A 22,820-nucleotide genomic window follows, 5' to 3' on the forward strand; every position below is an offset into this window, starting at 1 on the left:
GTCGCCATCACCACAAACATCTCACACTGTCTGAGCTTTATCGCGGGTTGTCTTTGGTTGCCATGACAACGTCAGTCCTTGAACCGGACTCACGGTGCGACGGAGGACCGACGACTCAGAGACGAGACCAAAGATTTTTACCGTGACTCTCCCACGACCGCTGCCTTTTGTCTGAGGCGGTGGAAATCAGCCAGCGGCTCTACCAGCTCAGACAACACGGTGACGAAGGGGTTGCTTACAACAAACGTACGTTTTAAATATGAAGCTCAATCAAACACAGCCTGCTTCCAGGCTCACAGGGTGATCCCCCTACATCTATAATCAATCTGTGTTGAAATGCCCTAAACCCCTTCATACCCCCCCCCCCCCCCCCCCACACACACCCCCGACTTTGGTGGGGAACCAAAGTGGTGGTGGCTGTGCACTGCAGCCCAGCAGAGAGGCGTGGATTCAGCCTCAGAAAGCCTCAGCAGGGGGTGAGAGGGTTGGGGGGGGGGGATTGTGATGCAGATGCCCTATGTGAAGCGGACCACCAGCACCGAGGAGCTGTTCAGCCGGTTGGTGATTTCCTGTAACCAAACATTCAGTATTTTCTGTTGGTTGATCGGTTCAAAGTGAACATGGTATATTGTCATCAGTTTAGTAAGTCATGTTAGGAAAGCTGTCGACTTTAATTATTCTGGTGGCTAGTTCGACTCCCCGTGGTGTTAAAACAAGACGTTCCTACAGCAAATCAATGTGGGTCAATCTGTGTATGTTGGTGCCTAAACTTAAAGATTTGCTGAATTACCAGACCGTAGGGTTGTTGGCGCAGGAGAGACGAGACAGCCATCAAGGAGTTTTAAAAGTCCAATAAACAAAACAGAAAGTTACCCGGAGAAAGTTGAGAGACACTCCGTCTCCCGAACGTGAAGACGGGGTAACGGCGGCACCAGAAATTGGGCCAAAGCGGCTTAAAGTTGCGAAGCAAAGCGAGTGACAGTGAGCTCGCAAATTGAGAGACGAAGCCGGACGCGCTGATTACAGCTGGCAAAGGTGTCGCATCATGGCCGCCGTGTGCGCCGGCTCCGGGCGCACCATTACTGTAATTGGTGATTTCAGTGTGAAGGGCCGGACCACGGCCACCGGGCTCAGAGGGAGGGCCGCCGGGGAAAAGCCCCCCCCCCCCCCCCCCCCCCCCCCCCCCACACACACACAACCCAATTACCTTGAGGACAATGACAGACAGCGGCTTCTGCCTCGTTGTGTCACACGTCCGGTGTGTTTGCTTTAACACGTCTGCTGATCCACAGTCAGCAGTTAATTGGGGAGTTAGCCAGTCATTCGGATGGAAATGCCAGACGGGTTCACACAATTCAAAGGGAGTTTGAGGTGGCAAAAAAAACACAGCCAGTATAATCACACGTCTTTTTCCTATAAAAGTGTTTTTGGGCTGTACTTTTTTAATAGTTTGAAAATGTGTTTGTTCTGTTTATGTAAAATTACATACTGAAAATCCTGAAAGTAATTTGTTAGAAAGTAGGATTAGTTTATATTTTGTCCATAAAGTACTGTCTGTCTGTCTGTCTGTCTATCTATCTATCTAAATATCCATCTATCTAAATATCCATCTATATATCTATCTATCTATCTATCTATCTCTCTATCTATCTATCTATCTAAATATCCATCTATCTATCTACCTATCTATCTATCTATCTATCTATCTATCTATCTATCTATCTATCTATCTATCTAAATATCCATCTATCTATCTATCTATCTATCTAAATATCCATCTATCTATCTATCTATCTATCTAAATATCCATCTATCTATCTCTCTATCTATCTAAATATCCATCTATCTATCTAAATATCCATCTATCTATCTATCTATACATCTACCTACCTACCTACCTACCTACCTACCTACCTATCTATCTATCTATCTATCTATCTATCTATCTATCTATCTATCTATCTATCTATCTATCTATCTATCTATCTATCTATCTATCTATCCATCCATCCATCCATCCATCCATCCATCCATCCATCCATCCATCCATCCATCCATCCATCCATCCATCCATCCATCCATCCATCCATCCATCCATCCATCCATCCATCTATCTATTTATCTATAAATGGTTTTATCACAATAACAAAATGCACAAATTCACCAGTGATTAATCGGGTTAACATGCGATGTGCAACATTCACGCACTGTAAATTCAGAATGACAGCATTTTAAAGATTAAAGAAAGTAGAATTAAACCATTTAGTTCTAATAATTATAGAATTAACTAGTTCTAACAGTAATTTTTTTTTTAAAGACAGATTACCTTGAAACTGGTGGACAAATTGCATAAATAAGCATAAAAATCCAGAAAAAATTACCACAAAAAGTCAAGTGGAATTTGAAAGTCCGCTGACGTCATGGCTTTGAGAGTCTGTATTTATCGTAAATCATTCCCTTATCACAATACTCAATAACATAATTTCACATCTGCCTGTGCAGCAGTTTTTTCCTTCCTCCTGCGAGTTTTTCCAGTTTGTGAGCAGCTTTCTCTTTACAGTATGTGTTTGTCTCGGGCGGCTGTCAGACGCTCCCACCGCTGGATTCATCTGCTGTTATCGCCCTTTGATTCACTTCCAGTTAGAACGTCGGGGATGTTATCTGTTCCACGTCAGATTAACAAACAGTCGGTCCGAACACCGGCTCGCCCAACCTCCAAGGTAATTTAATTCCAGGAGGCAGCGAACAACGTCATGACATTAACAAGTGATTCTCTTATTTCTAGTGTTTTCAGTGAAGAGCTCAACCTCCTGAATCCACCGGGGTCTCGGCGGCGGTTCTCCGTCTCACCGCTCACCCAGCACTGCCAGACTATACTGCCTTTAACACCATGCGACACACTTTTTGGCAGCGTTCGATTGGAGTCACCGACGTGATGATTTGGGAGGAATCTGCAAATTTAATTAGCTGGGTCTCAGAGGATGCTGGCTCTTCCAACTTTCATTTAGATCTAATCTTTCTTCTGAGAATACATATCTGCTCACGGTTCTCGCAGAAGAATCGCTCCACGACACAAAGTGGAACGTGGCTTCTGGGTTTCTGTGACGTTGACGAGAACTCACACTTCCCCCCGAAACAGTTGAATAAATATGCAGTGTCGGAGGAATAGTAGTGCCGAGGCTTTCCAGGTTGTTTTTGCATTTCAGTACCAGTGAGGAGGATTATTCATGGACACCAGGTGGACGGAGGCTTCCGACACGGACGTTTTGGACACGGAAGTCTTGGGACATTTCGAACACGGGAACCATCCTCGGTGGATGTTTCAGACACAAGCCACATTTCAAAATACTATTAGAATTGATTAAAACTTGCCCTTGGTGTATTTCCTTATTATTTTTCTAAGACGAACTCCAGACACAACCTGGTGTGTGACTCCAAGGAAGACGATTCCCACGAGGTGGGAAGGCCGACGTCTAGACCTAAAACACTGCTTGTAAATATACTGTGATATAGATTGTACACATTTCACTATTATACACTAATACTGTAACATGTGATCTTGGTATTTATTTAGTAAACCATAAAAACGATTTACAATATTTATGTCCAAATAGAAATAAAACCCTAAAAGTTCATGACAGTAAGAGATACAGTTCACATAGGGTCCGTGACCAAAACGTTCTACAGCCTGGAACCTTGCAGCCATAATCTTTATTTATTCTTGTGTTTTTAGTTAGGGTTAACTTCTGTTAGAACACCTGAAGCTGGTTTTATCATATGATTAGTTTTTCTAATGTTATTAGTAATGTTTTCAGTAAATCATAAAAGGTTCTGAATCTGTGATTTCCTTCCATTTTCCCAGAACAACATGGCAGTGAAGCCAAACACTGGTGGACAAACAAGCAACCAACAGGCCGCTTGTGTCCTGAGAGCTCGTCCAAATGAACCCACTGGACCTCCTGACTGGGTCAGGGCTGATTGCAGCACTTTGGAATTGGCAAATTGACAAATCAATCTGATTAATTCATCCGATTTTTATTCATTTGTCTTCACAATCGCATATTTGTGTCATTATATAAACGTCCATGGAACAGCCCACCGTACAGGTTTCACTGTTGGAGGGGCTGGAATGTCAGCCGGCTGGAAATATTTCAACGTAGAAAATGAAAACTGTCCAACAACCACTTGTAATATCTGCAATACCTTCATTATACGCTCGTCCCTAAATCCCAGTGCTAATAAATCCTGGCTTTGAAATGTAATAAATTCATCCAGAATCTGCATTATGACGATAGAACCTTTATAACTTCACAAAGAGATGCTTCTGATGAGAGCGCGCAGCACACAGATCAATAACAAACTCTTTCTTCAACATATTCGGTGACTGCTGCTTTCACACCAGGACAATGAGCCACTGGGAAAGATTAGAATGGAAATAAATGTGTAATGTAGTGAAGCAAGTCTCATTTGAATTGTACAAGTGAGGTGAGGAAACAGTCCTGTGCTCTCGAGCTGAAAGTGAAGAATATTCCTCATGATTCCAGCTTTTTCTTGTCTGATAGAAGCAACGACTCGATGTGTTTTATTTCATCAGAACTTCAATCTGCTGCACGATAAACCAGATCCCAGCATTTAGCTGGGAAAATGTCCCGCCAACAACACATTGATTTTACTGTTTGATTCCCACTTGTTTGCTCATCAGTTGATTAACTAATCGGTGCGGCTCTGGTCCGTTCCACCACCGACCTGATTACAGTGTCGGACTAACTTGACGGTAATTATGTTCTTCTTAAGATGTGACGAGCCGAGAGACGGTCCATCTGAACCGACTGCACTGAGGACAGCCTCACACCCTCTGAGCCCAAAGTTAAACCAACACTTGCTTTTCACAGCTTACTGGGATTAAGAACTTTTGGTGTCATCCTCGGCCCTTTGTTAAAAGTTGGTATGTTATTTCTTTCTGGAGAGACGATCTCAGATAACGAGAGGAAAAAGCCTGAATAAATGATTAACACCACGGAATTACTGGAGGCGGGAAGAAGCATTTGAGGAGGCAAAAGTATAAGAAAAGCTCTTTAAGGAAAAGAGCTGGATGAACATTGAAATGACTCACAAACTGCAGAGACGTAACCCTGAAACTCTGGAAAGGCTTCCAAGCTCGCTGAGCCGATATTCTGCTTCTTAAAAAATCTCTCACAACCACCTGCCTGAAAGCTGTTTTACTCAAACTAACTGATCTGTTTCCAGCTGAATTTCTTTTTTTTTTAAACGAGTTGAACTCTTGCATTTTGTCCACAATCTGTAAAATCACAGGGAGGACGGTGTAATTATTTTCTCCCAGCAGAAGTGTGTGACGGTATGAGACGGTCCAGGAGAGCCCAGCGCTCCTCTCGCCCTGGCCCAGATGCTTTGCGGCCCAGACGGGGCGTCCTGTCGGATCTGGAGCCGCCACAATCTTTTGGTCGTTGTTTGTGACCAGACGGTTGCGGGCAGCCGAGCGGACGGCTGTCACACACCTCGATAAGAGGAAAGAGTTGTGCAGCGCGGCTTTAGAGTCCAGATGAGGAGAACGGAGCAGGTGTTTCGGGGCTGCAGACAAAGTTTCGCTCAGGCCCTGAAAGAATTCGAGGCGACGGCTCGGAGGGTCAAAAGGTGACCCGTAATTGCCGGCGGCCTGTTTGAGCAAAGGCAAAATGGAATTTTCTGATTTTCTTTTTAACCCCCCCCCCCCCCCTTCTTCCCCTTTCTCCAAAGCCAAAGTGGTCTGCCACAAACTCATTATGATTTCCAAGTGTGATGATCTGAATAAAAGGGGAAGGGGGGGGGGGGGGGGGAGGGGGAGGCAGGGGGTTGAAGACATAATTAGTTTTCCTCACTGCAGGAGACAGTATGCTGATGAGACAATGAAAGAGGAAAAAAGCCGAGCTGTCAATCTGCCCCCCCCCCCCCCCCCCCCCCCCGAACCCTTTCTCATCTCACAAAGCACCAGTGAGTAATGCTCACACAACCAAGGAGAAAACATAAAAAGTACCCACTCACCCTCCTGCCACTGCAGAGCACGACTGTATTATACAACCGGAGACCTCTGCCAGTTCTACAACCATAAAGCATTTCAGCGAGCCGCAGACGGAAAGGAGAAGTAAACACTGGCGGAGTGAGCGGCTTTATTACAAACACAATACGGCCATGTGCAGTCAAAAGGCTGCAGAAGAAGAGAAAATGTCCCGATCCCGCCTGCAAGAAGACGTCAGTCAAGCTGGATTGTTTTCACAGCTTCTGTTAAAATGGCTGAAGCAGGGACGTGGAACAGAACGGGCGAGGGCTAGCGTCAGTCCCGCGCTGCGGGCCAGCGCCATATCAGGCTAGCACGCCATTTTTTTATTTAGATTAGTGCGGCGGGGCTCTGATGGGAAAGCAGGATTTACTGCAGTTCAGTATCCTGAGCATGAAGACGACATGAAGACGACATGATGACGACGACATGAAGACGACATGATGACGACATGATGACGACATGATGACGACATGATGACGACGTGATGACGACATGATGACGACATGATGACGACGTGATGACGACATGATGACGACATGATGACGACATGATGACGACATGATGACGACATGATGACGACATGATGGCGACATGAAGACGACGTGATGACGACGTGATGACGACATGATGACGACATGATGACGACATGAAGACGACATGATGACGACATGATGACGACATGATGACGACATGATGACGACATGATGGCGACATGAAGACGACGTGATGACGACATGATGACGACGTGATGACGACGTGATGACGACGTGATGACGACGTGATGACGACGTGATGACGACATGATGACGACATGACGACATGAAGACGACATGATGACGACATGAAGACGACATGATGACGACATGAAGACGACATGATGATGACATGATGACGACATGAAGACGACGTGATGACGACATGATGACGACGTGATGACGACATGATGACGACGTGATGACGACATGATGACGACATGAAGACGACATGATGACGACATGATGACGACATGATGACGACATGAAGACGACATGAAGACGACATGATGACGACATGATGATGACGTGATGACGACATGAAGACAACGTGATGACGACATGATGACGACGTGATGACGACATGATGACGACGTGATGACGACATGATGACGACGTGATGACGACATGATGACGACGTGATGACGACATGATGACGACATGAAGACATGATGACGACATGAAGACGACATGATGACGACATGATGACGACATGAAGACGACGTGATGATGACGTGATGACGACATGATGACGACATGATGACGACATGATGACGACATGATGACGACGTGATGATGACGTGATGACGACATGATGACGACATGATGACGACATGATGACGACATGAAGACGACATGATGACGACTTGAAGACGACATGATGACGACATGATGACGACATGATGACGACATGAAGACGACATGATGACGACGTGATGACGACGTGATGACGACATGATGACGACATGATGACGACATGATGACGACATGATGATGACGTGATGACGACGTGAAGACGACATGAAGACGACATGATGACGACGTGATGATGATGACATGAAGACGACATGATGACGATAGAACTTTCTCATCGATCAAGAAGCTTCAACACACTGCGACGGCGGATTCACAAACCGTGATTACTGGAGCCATCGAGTGTCTTTAACCCTGAAAAAGAGGCTTTCTGTGGGTGAATGGACCAAAAGTAATCTGATTACATGCTCTAAAACCTATGAAGTTGTCATAATTTATAGGTTATTGCACCAAAATCTAACTGGTCAGTCCAGTCCGTCTGAAACTGCTTATGACCTTTCAAATTAAGAGACTTGTTTTGTGTCTAATCTAGGAAACGTCTGAAGGAGTTCTGTAACCCGGGGCGTTCCAGCTCTTCATCTGCTGCAGTCACACAGCGATCGCACAACCGTTCACAACAGCCGACTCTCATCAAGGTTCGGATCGGTTCGAGGTCAGGTTTTCAAAATAACGTTAAAAATATCTAGACTAAACATCCTTGAGGAGAAAAAAGTCCCTGATCCAAAGTGTTGAGCTCTAAATGTTAAAATCCCGTCAGCTTCTAGATTGATTGGTGGTTCCGTTTATGTCGGATACACAGTCGACTGTTTCACTCCTCCAAACACCCAGAGGGCGAAGACTCCAGCGGTGTAGTTGTTGTTGTTGTTGTTGTTGTCCAATGTGATGAATGGATTCTGACCTCTCCTGCTCCACAGCACCAGACAACACCCCGCACCACAGCACAGCCGTCAAAGCTCCACAGTCACCAGATCGCCGGCAGTTTGTTTGTGTGTGTTTGTCCAGTGGAGGGGCTTTTCTACCGCTGGGCACCTCCAGCATGCAGCCCCGCTCGGCTTTTTATTACCCCTGGACGTCTTTTTAACTCCTTCAGCAGGAAATGAAACACTCCGACGGCTCTATAGCGGAGAGCCATTTGCAGCCGGGGCCGTGACATTCCTGAGCATGTGTTCCATATAAAGGGAGGCTCGGGGAGCCACAGGTGCATGCTGACTGGGTGTGTGTGTGTGTGTGTGTGTGTGTGTGTGTGTGAGAGAGAGAGAGAGAGAGAGAGAGAGAGAGGGAGAGAGAGAGAGAGAGAGAGAGAGGGAGAGAGAGAGAGAGAGCTGGGCAGGCACATGCAGCTGAAAGCTGGAGGGGGAAAGAGTGTTGGGGTGTTTACTGAGGCCTAACAGTCACCGGTGGGCAGTAAATGGAGGTCGGCTGCATTCCAGAGCACAGCCGGAGGCCTCCGCCGAGCGGCCGGCGCTCCTCCGCCGAGCGGCCGGCAGCCTCCGCGACACTCGGGACAACTCCGAAACACAAAAGTTTCACTTTCCCATTAGACGACTTGAGATTAAAGAACAACGCTGACAGTTGCCTTCCTGCTGATTTATGGCCAAAGCAGTGCCAGTAACAAATGTTTTTATTACCGATTACTTTCCCAATGACTTGACTGGCCATTTAGTCCATAAAATGTCAATCACAGGTCGGCCGAGCCTTCAGCGACGGCTCTAATGGATTGTATTCTTAGGATGGCCGGACAGATGTTCACTTTACAAAGCCACAAAGCAAACACAGATGAGATACACGGCAGATATGTGATGGATATAAATACAAATTCATTCAGAAACTAAATTCAGGCAAAAAAACAACAAGCCCAAAAAAGCAAAACAGAGAGGAGTGATGGGGGTTTTGGGGTCGTTCTATTAACATAGCAACCGATGCTAACGAGGCTAAGCTAACTGACATTAGAGGAGAAAAATCTTTTCAGTTGTACACTTTCTCACAAAATTCTTTCAAATGCGAAAAAGATCCATAAAGATGAATCCAAACAATAGAAATCAAGTTAAAGCTTCTTCTGGTAAATGGGAGTTTTGTCCCACGAGCTGAAGCGGATCATTCGGGTCTGAGCACCAAGGTGGGAGGACCTTATTGGAACGCTCCCCACAGAACCAACGCATTTACAAATGTCAAGAATTATGAATAAAGATTAAGTAAATGGTAAACGGACTAACTTATAAGGCGCTTTTTAGCTGACAACAGCCCCAAAGAGCTTTACATAGCTCATCACATTCACCCATTCACACACACATTCACACACCAGTGGAGGCTGCAGCCGTACAAGGAGCTGTCACTGCAATGGGGGCAGTTTGGGGTTCAGTGCCATGCCCGAGGACACTTCGGCATGGAGGCAGTTACCAAACTCATCGCACGCCTGCGATCAGGCAAAAACGTTTATGCTTATTGGGAAACACACATGTGAACGGCAAAATGGCTCAACAGCGCCACCTGCAAAATGTAGAAAATGAAGCTCCCGCATCACGTTTCACTGAAGAGCTACGGAATTCAGGACACATATGTAAGAACCCAAGACACACAAAATATTCTAGGAGTGGAAAAACTCAACAGGAAGTCAGCTATGGCGGCTAATTTTGGCCCAAAGGTCCAAATGTTAGGGGGTGAGCTCGTCCGAGGTGTTGAATGTGACCCGTTGATAGAAAAGGGATTGGGAAGCACAAGGTATTCAAATGTAAAGAGCCTGAACGTGGTCGACTGCCCTCAAACCTTACACGTCGCTTCACAGTGCGGCTCTCATCACAGCCAAAAGACGACGATGACCATCAGCTATAGCGCCACCTGATGGAGGCAGGAAGTGGAGTCAGCATAACCTGCGCATGCTCCGATCGGCCTCCAATTTCACACTTCTGATCAGACTGTGACCCTGACGACAAACATGTAACGGCTGACAGTCTCAGCAGCGAGGACCCATTCCAGGCTGCTTGCAGCATTAGTAACATGGGATTCTTCATTGTTGAGTTTTCCAGTCATTGCGAGGTCTCACAAAATACGCACGAGGACAGAAGAAAGGTTCTGAAGGTGCGTGGCGGCGAAACAAACGCTCCTACTCCTTCACAGCTCAGCTGAACATGTATTCTCTCCGGCAGCTCTTTTGTTCTCAGGTCACACCGTTATTTGTCCCACGCTTCATCTGCTGCAGCAGACTGACTGCCTTAATTAGTGGCGCTCACTGAGAGACATTAATAAGTGTCCAACAAACCTGAGACGGAATATATTAGAGTTCCATTTTGGTCGACAGTGACATTTCTCATCAGCTGCCCCTCAGGTCTGTAATTTCATGAAGACTCGTGATCTGTCACCCGGCGGAGGACGGCGGCCTGGAGACGACTCAGGTGCTCCGGCGCCGTATCTCCACACGTGCTCCTGGAATATAGAGCCTCGACGCTGTTTCACATACTCAATCATCTAAACGCACTAAAGGGGCTTAATAATGTGTGGATTTAAAAATAAATACACATATGAACGTCTCTGTTGAGATGTTAGGACGAGCTTTCACTAACATGCTGAACCCAAAGGAAGCATATTCATTCAGAAGCGTACAAACATTTTTATGTTCTTCTACTTCCTGAGCTCAGTTACCTTGTGTCTCATTGGTGGAGTTCAGGGTTCTGCGTGGAACTCTAACAGATGTAAATGTGCAAAGTTAAACCAAACTTCACCCATTTAGATTTTTAAGCAACCAATGGATGTACGTAGTCATGACGTGAGAATATTCAAACCTCAACAACTATAAATAAATCCAACAGACAAACAGTCATTTGGGTTTTTCTTGTATTTAAACCTCATTTATTCTCTTCTGGTGTGTTATTTTGTAATCAAACAACCTCTGTCCCTCTGATGCTTGGATGTAAAACAGTAGATTTCCTTTGCCTAAATGTAGCTGACGAAGCTTTTGGTATTTAAATCTAACTGAGTACTTTGAGGGCAAGTACACAGAGTACATTTGTGGTTTATAAACTAATCAAAGAGAATCCATTGGAAACAAAGAAATTGATTCTTGTGACCATAAAACTCCATTACTGTTAATTATAGGTCATTATGGGATGGATATCAACATGTTTTATTCAGTCGGATCATTAAAATCCAACAACTGCAGGAAAGTCTTGACGCAAGGGGGAAAACATTTTTATTTTAATCTTTTTTTAAAGAAGGAAAGCTGATAAAAGTGCCACTAACAATGTGTTGGAATTCTGAAAAGTTTCTAAAGTTAAAGGACCTTCTGTGTATCGCCATCCGTTGCATATTTACATAGAAAGTGAGAGAAACGGTGGCGAGAGTCGCTGTGAGTCACGTTACAGGACACAGCGGAGCTAAAAACAGCTGCGCTTCCACCACAGATCCAGTAACAGAGGGCCGGCCATAATTTGGCAGGAAATGAACGGGCTGCTCGGCTTTAGCATTCTGAAAGAAATCCTGCCTTTCCTCTGAGCAGTTTATTTTTGCTGTCCTTGTCAGATCTGCCGATAGTCGGATCACGATTATCTGCGTCTGGCTGACACTTTTGACGACTTTGCGTATTAAAAGGAATTCCTCTCTTTTGTATCGGCAGCGACAGAGCGGATTAGCCGCTCCGCGTCTTGCCTGAAGACACTTGGACATGCGGCCCGGAGCCCGGCGCTGGATTCACACACGCGGGGGAGGAAGTCTGATGCCTCAAAACACACAGGGTCGGATGTAACATCACACAGACTGTCGATACGCTCAACGTGTTTAGTGAAAAAGAGAGTTGTCAGACATGAGCTGATAAATGTGCCGCTAACCTCTGCGGGAAGGTAAACAGCAGATTGACTGCGAGAAGAAAAAAAAGAGCAACTTATTGCCGGGGTATGTTCCTGCTGCCTTGCAGAGGCTTGAATAATTAAAGCCGTCTCTGCTTTGGGGGGGCGAGGCAGCCTATAGGACGAGGCCCGGCACCAGGCAGCGCCCCCTGTTTCAACTTCCACGTGTTCCCAGATGAATGTTGCAACGTCTCCAAAGCTCCTCACAACCCAAATCATATCTTATGTTCCCAATTAATAACGCCGCAGTCTGAATGAACACAAACAAACAGAACTGGAGCCGCAGTTTGTGTGGAAATAAACAAAAGCAATCCGCAGGAAGGAAGAGACGGTGTGAGGCCGGAAATTCATAAACACTCCAACTGGAGTCGCAATGAGCAAAATAACAAACGGCGTCTTTTGGAGGGGGAAGCTTTCAAATCCAGCAGATATATCCTGGATTATTAGCCAGCCTTCCTCCCCTGTCAATGACTGGTCTTCCTGCTTCCCAGCAGAACAACCAGCTGCTCCTCAGCTGCTGCGACACACTGAAGACCCGGAGAACGATCAGCTGAATCCACCAAACCTCCACTTGATCTCAACACCGCGGCGTCACAGAAGATCCTTTTAGAACCGTAATCCAACACAGAACTTTGAGTTGGACGTGGTTCTGAGGACGTTAGCATTAACTCTGTTTTAATGTTGCTTTTACAGCAACATACAAGTGTCCCACCCATTTTAATGACTCCGACATAAAACCTCTGCTGCAGTGGTTTCTGGGTGTATCACCATCCAAACGGCTCATTTGAAATGTGCCGTGAACCGACAGAATGTTTGATCAGACAACTTAACCAAGTAGTCGGGGAAAATCCCGTCCTGCTCAAACTGAGCGCAGCTTTTATTTAAGAACCATGTTAAAACCTGACGAAGTGTCGCGCAGTATTTAATGAGTGACAACAGACACTGTTGATGAACTTTTGTTGTAATTAGCTTTTCACATCACAGCAAACAATCTGACTTTATACACAGTGAGAAATATGTTACACTAATATATCAATACGCTCCTTTAAGCAAAAGGTCTTTTGGTATTCATGACATATAAAATGCATATATTGATGTTAATTAGTTATTTATGTGACTGTGGAATGTGACTATTGAAATAACCTTTAAAAAGTATGTCAGTACGTTAAAACGTTGAGCATAGCGACTAAATGTTTTCAGTTAATTACGTGACAAAAGGTCCTGTCCACTCCGGCCAAACGATCTGTTTTCTCCCACGTTGTTCTGAAAAAGTTTCCCATTCACACAATACCATGAAAACCACTCAGAACGATGTAGTACACATCCCAGGCCTACAGGGGGTGCTGTAACTCTGACACAGAAAGACACAAAAATGAAGAAGATATTCCATAGTCCAGAAATAAAACACCTGCAGCAGATCGTCCGCCATGTTGTTGTTGTTGTTGTTGTTGTTGTTGAGAGTGAAATGTTCAGGATCTTCAACCAGACACTTGGAGGAATCCTGCCGAGTCCAAACGCACGTCTGGCAGAGACCAACTGGACGTATCTGACACAACATCGCTGGATCAGCTCCCATTTGCTGAAAGAATTTCATCGCAAAACCATTTCAAAGTGCCTGATCGGCCCACCGTGCTGGCTGAGGCCGCTCTGGCCGCCAGCGGCTCGTCGTCCAAGGCAGCAGAGCAGCAGAGCAGCAGGGCAGCAGAGCAGCTGGCTGCTCCCGGAGAAAAGGACCGTCCAGCGGCCAAGTGAAGGGGACAGCGGCAACGCCAGCTCCTGCGAAAGGAGGACTCATTCAAGCAGGGCAGATTCGGGGGGGGATTTAGGGAGCTCGTCTGCCAGCAATAAAAGGCTGAAACAGGATACTTGGTGAGATTAATTACCTAGATAGGCCACGATAATGCCATTTAAATGGGAAAGTAATTAAAGTGCACCTTCCATGAAAATTATTCATTGCTGACGGATTGGGTGACAGACAATCAGGAGGCATTTACAGAAAAGCTACAGGTTAAGTGCTCCGAGCTGCTGCTCTGAGACCACCGACGCTTCTTCTTCTTCTTCTTCTGCTGCTTCTTTTTTTTTTTTTTTTTTTTTGTATTGCAGCTGTTGAATGTCGCTGCTTTGCCCGGACGCTCATTGAATTACGTGGGGGCATGCGGGGGTGTCGCAGGGGGTGAGGAGAATGGGCTCCCAGGTAACGTAAAACCGGGGGACAACTGCTACAAAGGAGGATCCGCTTAACTAGAAAATGACACTGGCTGGCGGTGGTCAGGGGGGACTCCTCCGAATCAATCAATCCCTCTGTTCGGGGCCACCAAGGCAGATTAGAACACAAAAAGGGACAAATCAATGGACTTATTGTTCCCCGAGTGTTACTTTCACAAATGCACCCGACAATATCCACTTAGTGATGATAAAGTGTCAATAAAGTATTGGTTACCACCGAGTGGCTGGGTGTCAGCTTACACCTATTAATATTTAATATTAAAATAATCCCTTTGATCGGACCTGCCGATGGTTAACGACACCGAATCACTCCGCCGCAGAGCTAAACGGGGAGATTTGCTTCTCAGGCAGGAGAGGCTGTTCAGATGAAAGTGGAATGCTTAGCTTCCATTCTGCTTGCCTCTGTAGCTTTTCCTCCCCCTCCCCTCCGCCGGCACTGAAGGGAATAGCCTGTTGTTCTCCTTCAATGTTTAAATAGGTTTGTACTGGGGGGGGGGCTGAAACGTCAGGCCACATTCTCACAGTGCTGCACAACAAATGAAGTGAAGAAAGGCTAAAAATAAACAGAAACGATAAGTCAAGAGCAAAAGGAGCCTGATTGAAACTGGGAGATCGAGTCTCAGCTGATGTTTAGAAATGACGGCGTTTAGGCTGAAGGTCTTTTTGGTACAGTTACTGTCCTTTTCAGGTCTTCCTCGATCTTCATCATGTCACAGATTTCACAGTTTTTGGTGGGAAAGGACTGAGGCTGGGGAGGAAGACTCCGACTCCAGCTGAATTCACACTCGTCTGTTTCCCCCGATCCAGACTGGGGAAGGGAAGAACTAGCACGGTGTTGTACACGGTGCTCTCTCTGAGCCCACACGTCCACGTATAAGATGTAATCAGACGGCGTACTGGATGCTTTTATGATGCACTTTATGTGGCGGAGCCTTCAGAGCTTTTACAGCATTGCACTCATGAGGTTACAGCGGTGGTATTTTTACCAGCCAATAACCCTCACTGACTTATAAAATGTATAAAAACTCAACAGCACTGGGAGTTTCTTCTCTGGACACGAAGAAGAAGCGGCAGGAGAAAGGTTTCCACGTACATGACATTAAATGTTTGATCCTCGCAGATATTTTCTTAGCAATCATTTTACTATATTAACCGAGAGCTGCTGCCTCCTGACAACACTCAGGCTGGGATGTTAAATGACTATTATTACTATCAGATCTGTCCTTCTCATGCCCTCTTTTCTAAAAACAAGTCACAAGTACCAAAACAATGTCGACTCTTTACTATTTAATTTGGCCGAGTCCCTGCAGAAGACAGGGGGGGAGAAGTACTGTATACACATTTTAAGTGGAGGTATTTTGCTCCCACATTATCCCTAATGTCGGAATAAACCGTCTGAAGGACAAAAGAAACTCTTGTACCGACAGGCGAGGCCATCTTTGTTGACAAATAATCGAAAATGTGAAGTCTGTCTTATCAGACGTGGTGGAGTGGCGCCCATGGAAATGACTTGGCATTCTCCAACATTTCCATGCAAACGAACCTGATTTTTAAATAATGCGCGGAGTCACTGCCCCTGTTCTCCGGCTCCGAGGTGGAGTCGGAGCCGGAGAATGCGTCGGAGCACAGCTCAACTATTGTGAAAGTTGCTATCGGAGGGCAACAGGCGCTGCGCTGCCGGCTAATGCAGCCAGTCAACATTAAAATCAATTTCCACAGGCTCTTCCTTTCACTCAATATGTTGTTTACACCTCCGGCTGATTGCACCTGAACCCCGCCTCGCCGCTCCGGCTCCAGCCGAGTATGTACCCCGTCCTGTAGCCTTTCCCACAATCAATTCCCAATCCTATTTCCGCGTCCTTCGCCGCCGTGAGTTTTCTGGCTCGGAGATGTGAACTGCCGCTTGAATAAATATTAATGGTAATTCTATGAGCAGTGCCCACTCACGAGTGTGCCGGAAGAACAAAAGGCCTTGTTTACAAGTGTGCTTGAGGAGAGCTCGGGCGAGGAGGGCCTCCGAGGTTGGCTCTGCGGCGCGATCGACTCACAATGGAGTGCTGATTGAAACACACTCTTAACTTCCAGCGCAGGGCGGCGGCGGCGAAGATGGCAGGGAAGAAAAATCCCCGACACCACAAATTCCCATTCAACTACGGCAAAGACAGAGCCGGAGAAATCAAGCTGAGGAACTTGCAGCCTCTACTTAAAGTCATTTAAGACAGAGCTGAGAGGTAATTAGGTTTGTGGGAACAATAAGCACTCAGCATCTTCTGCCGCTCCAGACATTTCCTTTGGTATAATTAAGGGAGGTGTGAATTCCTCATCAGATGGATCACCATCTGCATTCACACGCCGCTCGTTGGTGCACCGCAGTCCCCCTGTTCACGCTGATTATCATTCAGCAGGTGGATATGGGAGGCATGGAGGCGAGGGCTTTACTTTTTTAAGGTTCTTTCAGCACTTTGGGCCTCCAGCGCCTCTCCATTGCAAAGGTTAATCAATTCTGAATGATGAGCCATAAAGGCTTTAATAATGCAGTCACTCTCTAATGAGTGGTCCTGCATGCTCGGCCAGGAAGGCCCGATTGTTTTAGGAAGCGCCGACGTTCCAATTACAAAGCATTCAAGCATTTGCCCTCCAGCTCGGAGAGCGCCGGACATGGTGAGGGTCCAGTGAGCAGCACAATGAGCTAATGTCTGCAGAAGATGAGAAACAAGCAACACTGGTCACAAACATCGCCTGCGACCACGACACAGAGCGAAAGCCACTTTCAGTCGCTCCAGGGAATCCTGCCATACGTGACATTTACCTCACAGAGGAGACTGTCAGTGTGCTGAGGACTGCACCTTTCCTACAGGCAGTGTCTTCTGAAAGCAGGGCAAAGACAAAACTAGACAAACGGCGGCTAACGTCCCACCAAGCGTCATAACCTGTCGTCCACTTATTGACAAACTGAAGCAGAGTCAGTTCATTCTTTTCAAACTTGTTAGAGGACGTCCAGTCAGAGACTAGACCAAAGGGTTTTCTCTCGCCAGGTTTGACAGAAACAGATTTCGTCATACCAAAGAAAGTCAAGAAGAGTTTTTAAAGCGTCTGACAGTGACTTTTATTTTGAGAACGTGCGTCCGCCGGTGTTCGGCTTCACGGGGGTGTTTTCTCAAATCAGAGGTCAGAGGTCAAAGGAAAAAAAGCTCAGGAACTACGAGACCAAGGCCCCGTTTACACGACAACGATGGTCGGAGCCGCTGAAACGGCAACGGTTTGTGAAGTGGAACTGAATGAAAACGCTCCCACACTGTCGCCATGGAAACGGGGGGAATGTAGATGCCAGAAGCGCTGCTACTGCACATGGTCACCAGGGCCACAGTAAGGAGTTCTACTGCACATGGTCACCAGGGCCACAGTAAGGAGTTCTACTGCACATGCTCAGTAAGGACAGTCACAACGATGTTTCCTCCGTGGTGTCATGACTCCCAGTCCATATTCTCCTGCACTTGGTACTTTTATTTTGACAGTCACCGTAATAACAATCCAACTTTGTAGTTTTATTTTGACAGTCACCGTAATCACAATCCAACTTGGTACTTTTATTTTGACAGTCACCATAATAACAATCCAACTTTGTAGTTTTATTTTGACAGTCACCGTAATAACAATCCAACTTGGTACTTTTATTTTGACAGTCACCATAATTACAATCCAACTTGGTACTTTTATTTTGACAGTCACCATAATAACAATCCAACTTGGTAGTTTTATTTTGACAGTCACCGTAATAACAATACAACTTGGTAGTTTTATTTTGACATTCACCGTAATAACAGTCCAACTTGGTACTTTTATTTTGACAGTCACTGTAATAACAATCCAACTTAGTAGTTTTATTTTGACAGTCACCATAATAACAATTCAACTTGGTAGTTTGTGTGTGTGTGGTTTCAGTACAAAAACAACCAACAGCGCCACCAAGTGGCCCACCATGAAAACACCCTGTTTTTTAAACGGGGCCTACGTCATGTGGAGAGTTTTGACTCCGTGGAACAGAACTGAAGCGGCAGCTGATCGTACAGGGTCTCAGTTTGTCGGATCTTTTCGGGGGTTGGTTTGAAATGATGTCGTGTTTTGAAGTAAAAACACTCACCGAAGTGATCCGGTGTAGAAGCTCGACAGTTTTCCTCTATGGAAATAGCAACACACCCGGTACCACCGATCTCAGCTTCTGCAACCGGAGACTCTTATTTTGATAGAAGGACCAGAGGATTAACAGAGTCCGGAGCCACGTCGAGGAAGAGAGTCAATCAATTCACACTCCGACTAACACCGGAGCTGTTCTGCTTTCCTCAGTGAAACCCGTCAGCGGGTCCTTGTTCTTTTAACTATGAGTATTTCCTGTTGACCCAAACCACGGTGCTTTTTTTAAAAGAAGCTCTTTAAAGCAGGACAACTTTGCATGATGACATCAGTGCTTATCCATCCATCGTGAAAACTCAACTCACCACATTGGTGGATCTTGAGTCGGGGATATTTTGGGAAGAAGCTTTTTTCCTTTGCCACTTAAACCAGTCAACAAATAAACGGTTTCCAAAAGCCACGTATTATATTTTTTCTTCCCTCCAGCGTAGATTGAAATCCACAAGCTGACACGGTCGTGACTCTCTGTCGGATGCCCTCATTGGTTGTTGTTGGCAGAGATAATCTGAGGTCAGGCCACTGCAGAATGAACGCTGGCCTCTTTAAACCTCTCATATCTACAATGTGTGCATACAAAGAAAACATATCAAAAGCACCGCTGACTTTCCTTCGCTGCACATTTAATTCATTCTATTCACTGCAGTCTTGTGTAATTCCAGCCTTCATGGTAAAGGTATTATTCTCTCCTGCTGTCCTACGACTGAGCAGATGGAGAGGGTCGCCCTGACTGAAGAGCTGCTAACCCCGAAGGAATTTGATTAGTTTGGCTTTCCAAAGAGGTTTTTCAGTCCTTCATTATACTCTAAATAGTATTTAGGAGGCTTTTCTTCAAACCCCCAAACAAAAGGTAAATGATGTAATGTAAAAGCACACGATGGCCACAGACCGTTAGAACCACAGGTGACGGACTGAACTTTCAGTGCCGCTGCCTCCTGGTTCCATCGATGTAGTGTTACATCACAGTAATGGTGCCACTTACTCAAAATGACAAACACAACACTGCTCTCATTCACAACAGCTAAAGGCTAAACACTCCGCCAGGTTAACTGAGTAATCGCGTACCGTCCGCATGCCACGCTAACCTGCACGTGCCGCTTGTTATATCTCCGTCTTTGTCCTGCAGGTCACCCTCACCCCGCCGTACTCCTGATCTTCGGCTGCACGACCTCTCTGGCCTCCGGCCACTTCGTTTCTCGCTAAATTCATGGTCCCACACCTACGTAACCACACGCACTTTCTTTCAGCTCATCTGCGTTTCCCCACACATGAACACATCCAGGCAGCCCAGATCAGCACCGCCTCCCGTAGCCTTCGGACATTTCTGAGGAGAAACGCTTCGCTTCGGGCTCAGAAAAATAGTGTCAAAGATGAAAATGCTGAAGTGTAAACGCATCAGGAGCCTGACGGGCTGGTACCGCCGCCTGGCAGCCAACAGGGGTCGCTATGGAGAGACTCCCAACCAAAAGCTGTTCATCACCACAGCCGGAGCGTAGTCTGGCGGGCCAGCGCCGTTTCACGGACACTCGAGAGTGAAACAGGAACCTTGTAGTGTGAATCCATAGAAATAATTAATAAAAAGGGATTTACAGTTAGTCAAGGCAAAACACAGCATTTTAATTACGGCGGATTCCCCTGGAGGCGCGGCTCCAAGCACAGCGGCAGCTCTTCAGCAGGTACCACCGGGAGTCTGAATCACTGCTAAGCGAATACTGTTTGCCACTGCAGTGCTGATATACACATTAAATTAATCTGAGTGTTGTGCATACTGGAAATATTATGGATCATATCACGCTATAGCCATTAATGTTAATGGGGTTCATTACTGTAGTTTGCTTATGAGTGGTTTAATATTAAAGTGTCAACTGGTGCATTCGTGATGTCTAATGCTCTCGGAGCTGATGCACAGTGAAGCGGCTTCATGAGGACGATCAGTAGGACCCGAGCCGGCGGCGTGACGGAGGCTACACAATGTAATGCACATCTATTGTCTCTCGCAATACACGTTTTACAAAAACTTCAATAAACTACATGTCCAATGCATTGCGCGTTTGTTCTCAGTAAATAAAAACATTTAATTTTACATATGAAAAGAAAACTGTGATCGATTGTGATCAAGTCCGAAAGATTGTGGGATTAACTTATTTAATAGAAATAAAAAAAAGACCAAGAAGTAGACGTAAGAGCAGTAAGATAGAAGCTACACTACTAGTCGGCCCATTTTTAATATCATATTTTTATATCATACTCAACAATACTGCATATTGTATGATTACATAGCTCTCAGGGTAGGTGGATTTAAAATGTATTTTTTGCATTTCAGCTTTAATTAAATGGTTAGCTTTGGCGTTAGCACCCACATTACCTCGCTTGTATCAAATTAAAAAAAATATACATTAGCATTGGTGATTTTACACGAGAAAGTAAATAAAAATATCTGTTTATTTCAGCCTATTATCTGTTTTCAATGACGTTATGAAGGACATGCTGATGTTAGTGTTTTTAGCTCCAAGATGTAGAAAGGTTACGTCAACATGTCGTTCAACGTGTTCAGAAAGATGCGCCAATAAAGTCTTAAATTACATTTGGGAGTGAGCTGTAGCTCGGTTCCAAAACAACTTTCCAAACAACGGACATGTTTGTGACGATTTGTGCGAGAAGCTGCAGAAGCTTTTCCGCTCGTTATAAAAACCGCAGTGATTGTTCCACCGAGCTAATGAGGCTAAAGTTAGCGTGACCCACGGAACAATGTTTACGCTGACGTGGTTTCATTCCGTGGCTTCTGTTCTCATCCAACACAGAAGCTTAAAGTCGACGACAACACAGCCGGAGACACAAGATCTGGAACGTCCCAGAAACCGAGGACAATCACACGAAGATTAGCTTTAGCTTTAGCTTTAGCATCGCTGCAGGCCGAAAACATTTAGCTGCAAACACGGTCAAGGTCAGCATGACCTACCCCAAACACAGCAGGTTTAAAGAAATGCCGGGGGTCTTCTTTAATTACCAATAAAGCAGTTTATAGCATCATGTTTATTTTTCTATTGAATAAACAGAGAAAACAAGATGGAGTGTGGAGCTGCGGCGGCGCTGGTGGATGTTTTTCTGTCCTCTGAAAAGAACAAGCTGAGTGTTTCCTCCCACCTCCTGTCTCCATCATGAGTTCAGCTAATACTTTCTCACACTCACACTCACACACACACACACACACACACACACACACACACACACACACACACACACACCGTTATCGACCTAAATCAGAAATAATATTTCCCAAAGCTGCTGAACGATTTCCTTCAAGTGAAAAACTGAGGGAAAGTACATTTGCATTCATACCATCAAACGCTGCGTTTCCGGAGCTGAGGAGTCAAACAAGTCGAGGTAAAAGTCCTTACCTGCTTGACCGGTGGCGATGCTGACCGCGGCAAACAGCCTCTGCGTGCGGCTCAGTTCCGACACGCCGTTGACCGCCTCCACCTCGAAGGTGTAGTTGGCGTGCGCCAGCAGGTCCACAATGGTCACATACGTGTCCACTAATCCCGACTGGGCTGGAGAGAAGCCCACGTTGGGCCCACAGGGAACGCACTCCTCGGGTTCCCAGCTGCAGCGCCGGCATATAACCCGGTAGGTGCCGTCGTTGCGGCCGCCGGTGTCGGCCGGCGGGCTCCACTCCAGGCTGACGGTGGTCTGGTTGATGTTGTAGACCAGGTTCTGCGGCGCCGAGGGAGGTCCTGTCAGAGGGTGGACACAACGGTGGCCAGAATTAAACAAGCGCAGTGCCAAGGAAAGTGACAGCCAAGAGTGTGCGGCGCCTGGATCTGTGCTTTCACTGTTCTCCGAGAGGAAAAAAGAGAGGGAACATGCCAGCCTCAGCCCACAGCCAAACACTGACACTCAATTATAATAAGAGTCCGATCCAGAAAAAGTGTCCCAGGTACACTGAGAGGCACGCGGCGCTGTGATGCACCGGGTCAGACTCCGGGGGAGTCTTGATGGTGACGTCATTTCGCTAAATCCCCAAAACCCACTTTGGGCCTCAGCTTCACCCACGTACGTCATCACAGGTTTCACAGCTGAAGTAAAAAGCTGAAAATGCGACCGTCCATCCATATCATCAAAATATTCGCTGAACAACATGGATGAGGTCTGACTTTGGAGAACCTGAAG

The 22,820-nt window shown here is 46.0% G+C and overlaps 1 protein-coding gene across 2 annotated transcripts in view; it reads right to left on the bottom strand.

The window, feature by feature from the left end:
* Positions 1 to 22,820, bottom strand: part of epha7 (eph receptor A7) — a gene marked incomplete at its 3' end in the record, with an annotated part of 117,371 nt that overhangs the window by 52,997 nt on the left and 41,554 nt on the right. The window contains exons 5-6 of one of the 2 annotated variants that reach the window (XM_080490809.1): positions 22,049 to 22,384; positions 13,184 to 14,012 (exon numbers count right to left, since the gene is read on the bottom strand). In XM_080490809.1, coding sequence (XP_080346935.1) covers positions 13,843 to 14,012; positions 22,049 to 22,384 — 506 coding nt within the window. Of the gene's footprint in view, positions 1 to 13,183; positions 14,013 to 22,048; positions 22,385 to 22,820 lie in introns of those variants that run through there. The other variant, XM_080490810.1, reaches the window with a different exon arrangement.

This window comes from Lipophrys pholis, assembly GCF_963383615.2.
Source record: "Lipophrys pholis genome assembly, chromosome: 21".
NCBI lineage: Eukaryota > Metazoa > Chordata > Actinopteri > Blenniiformes > Blenniidae > Lipophrys > Lipophrys pholis.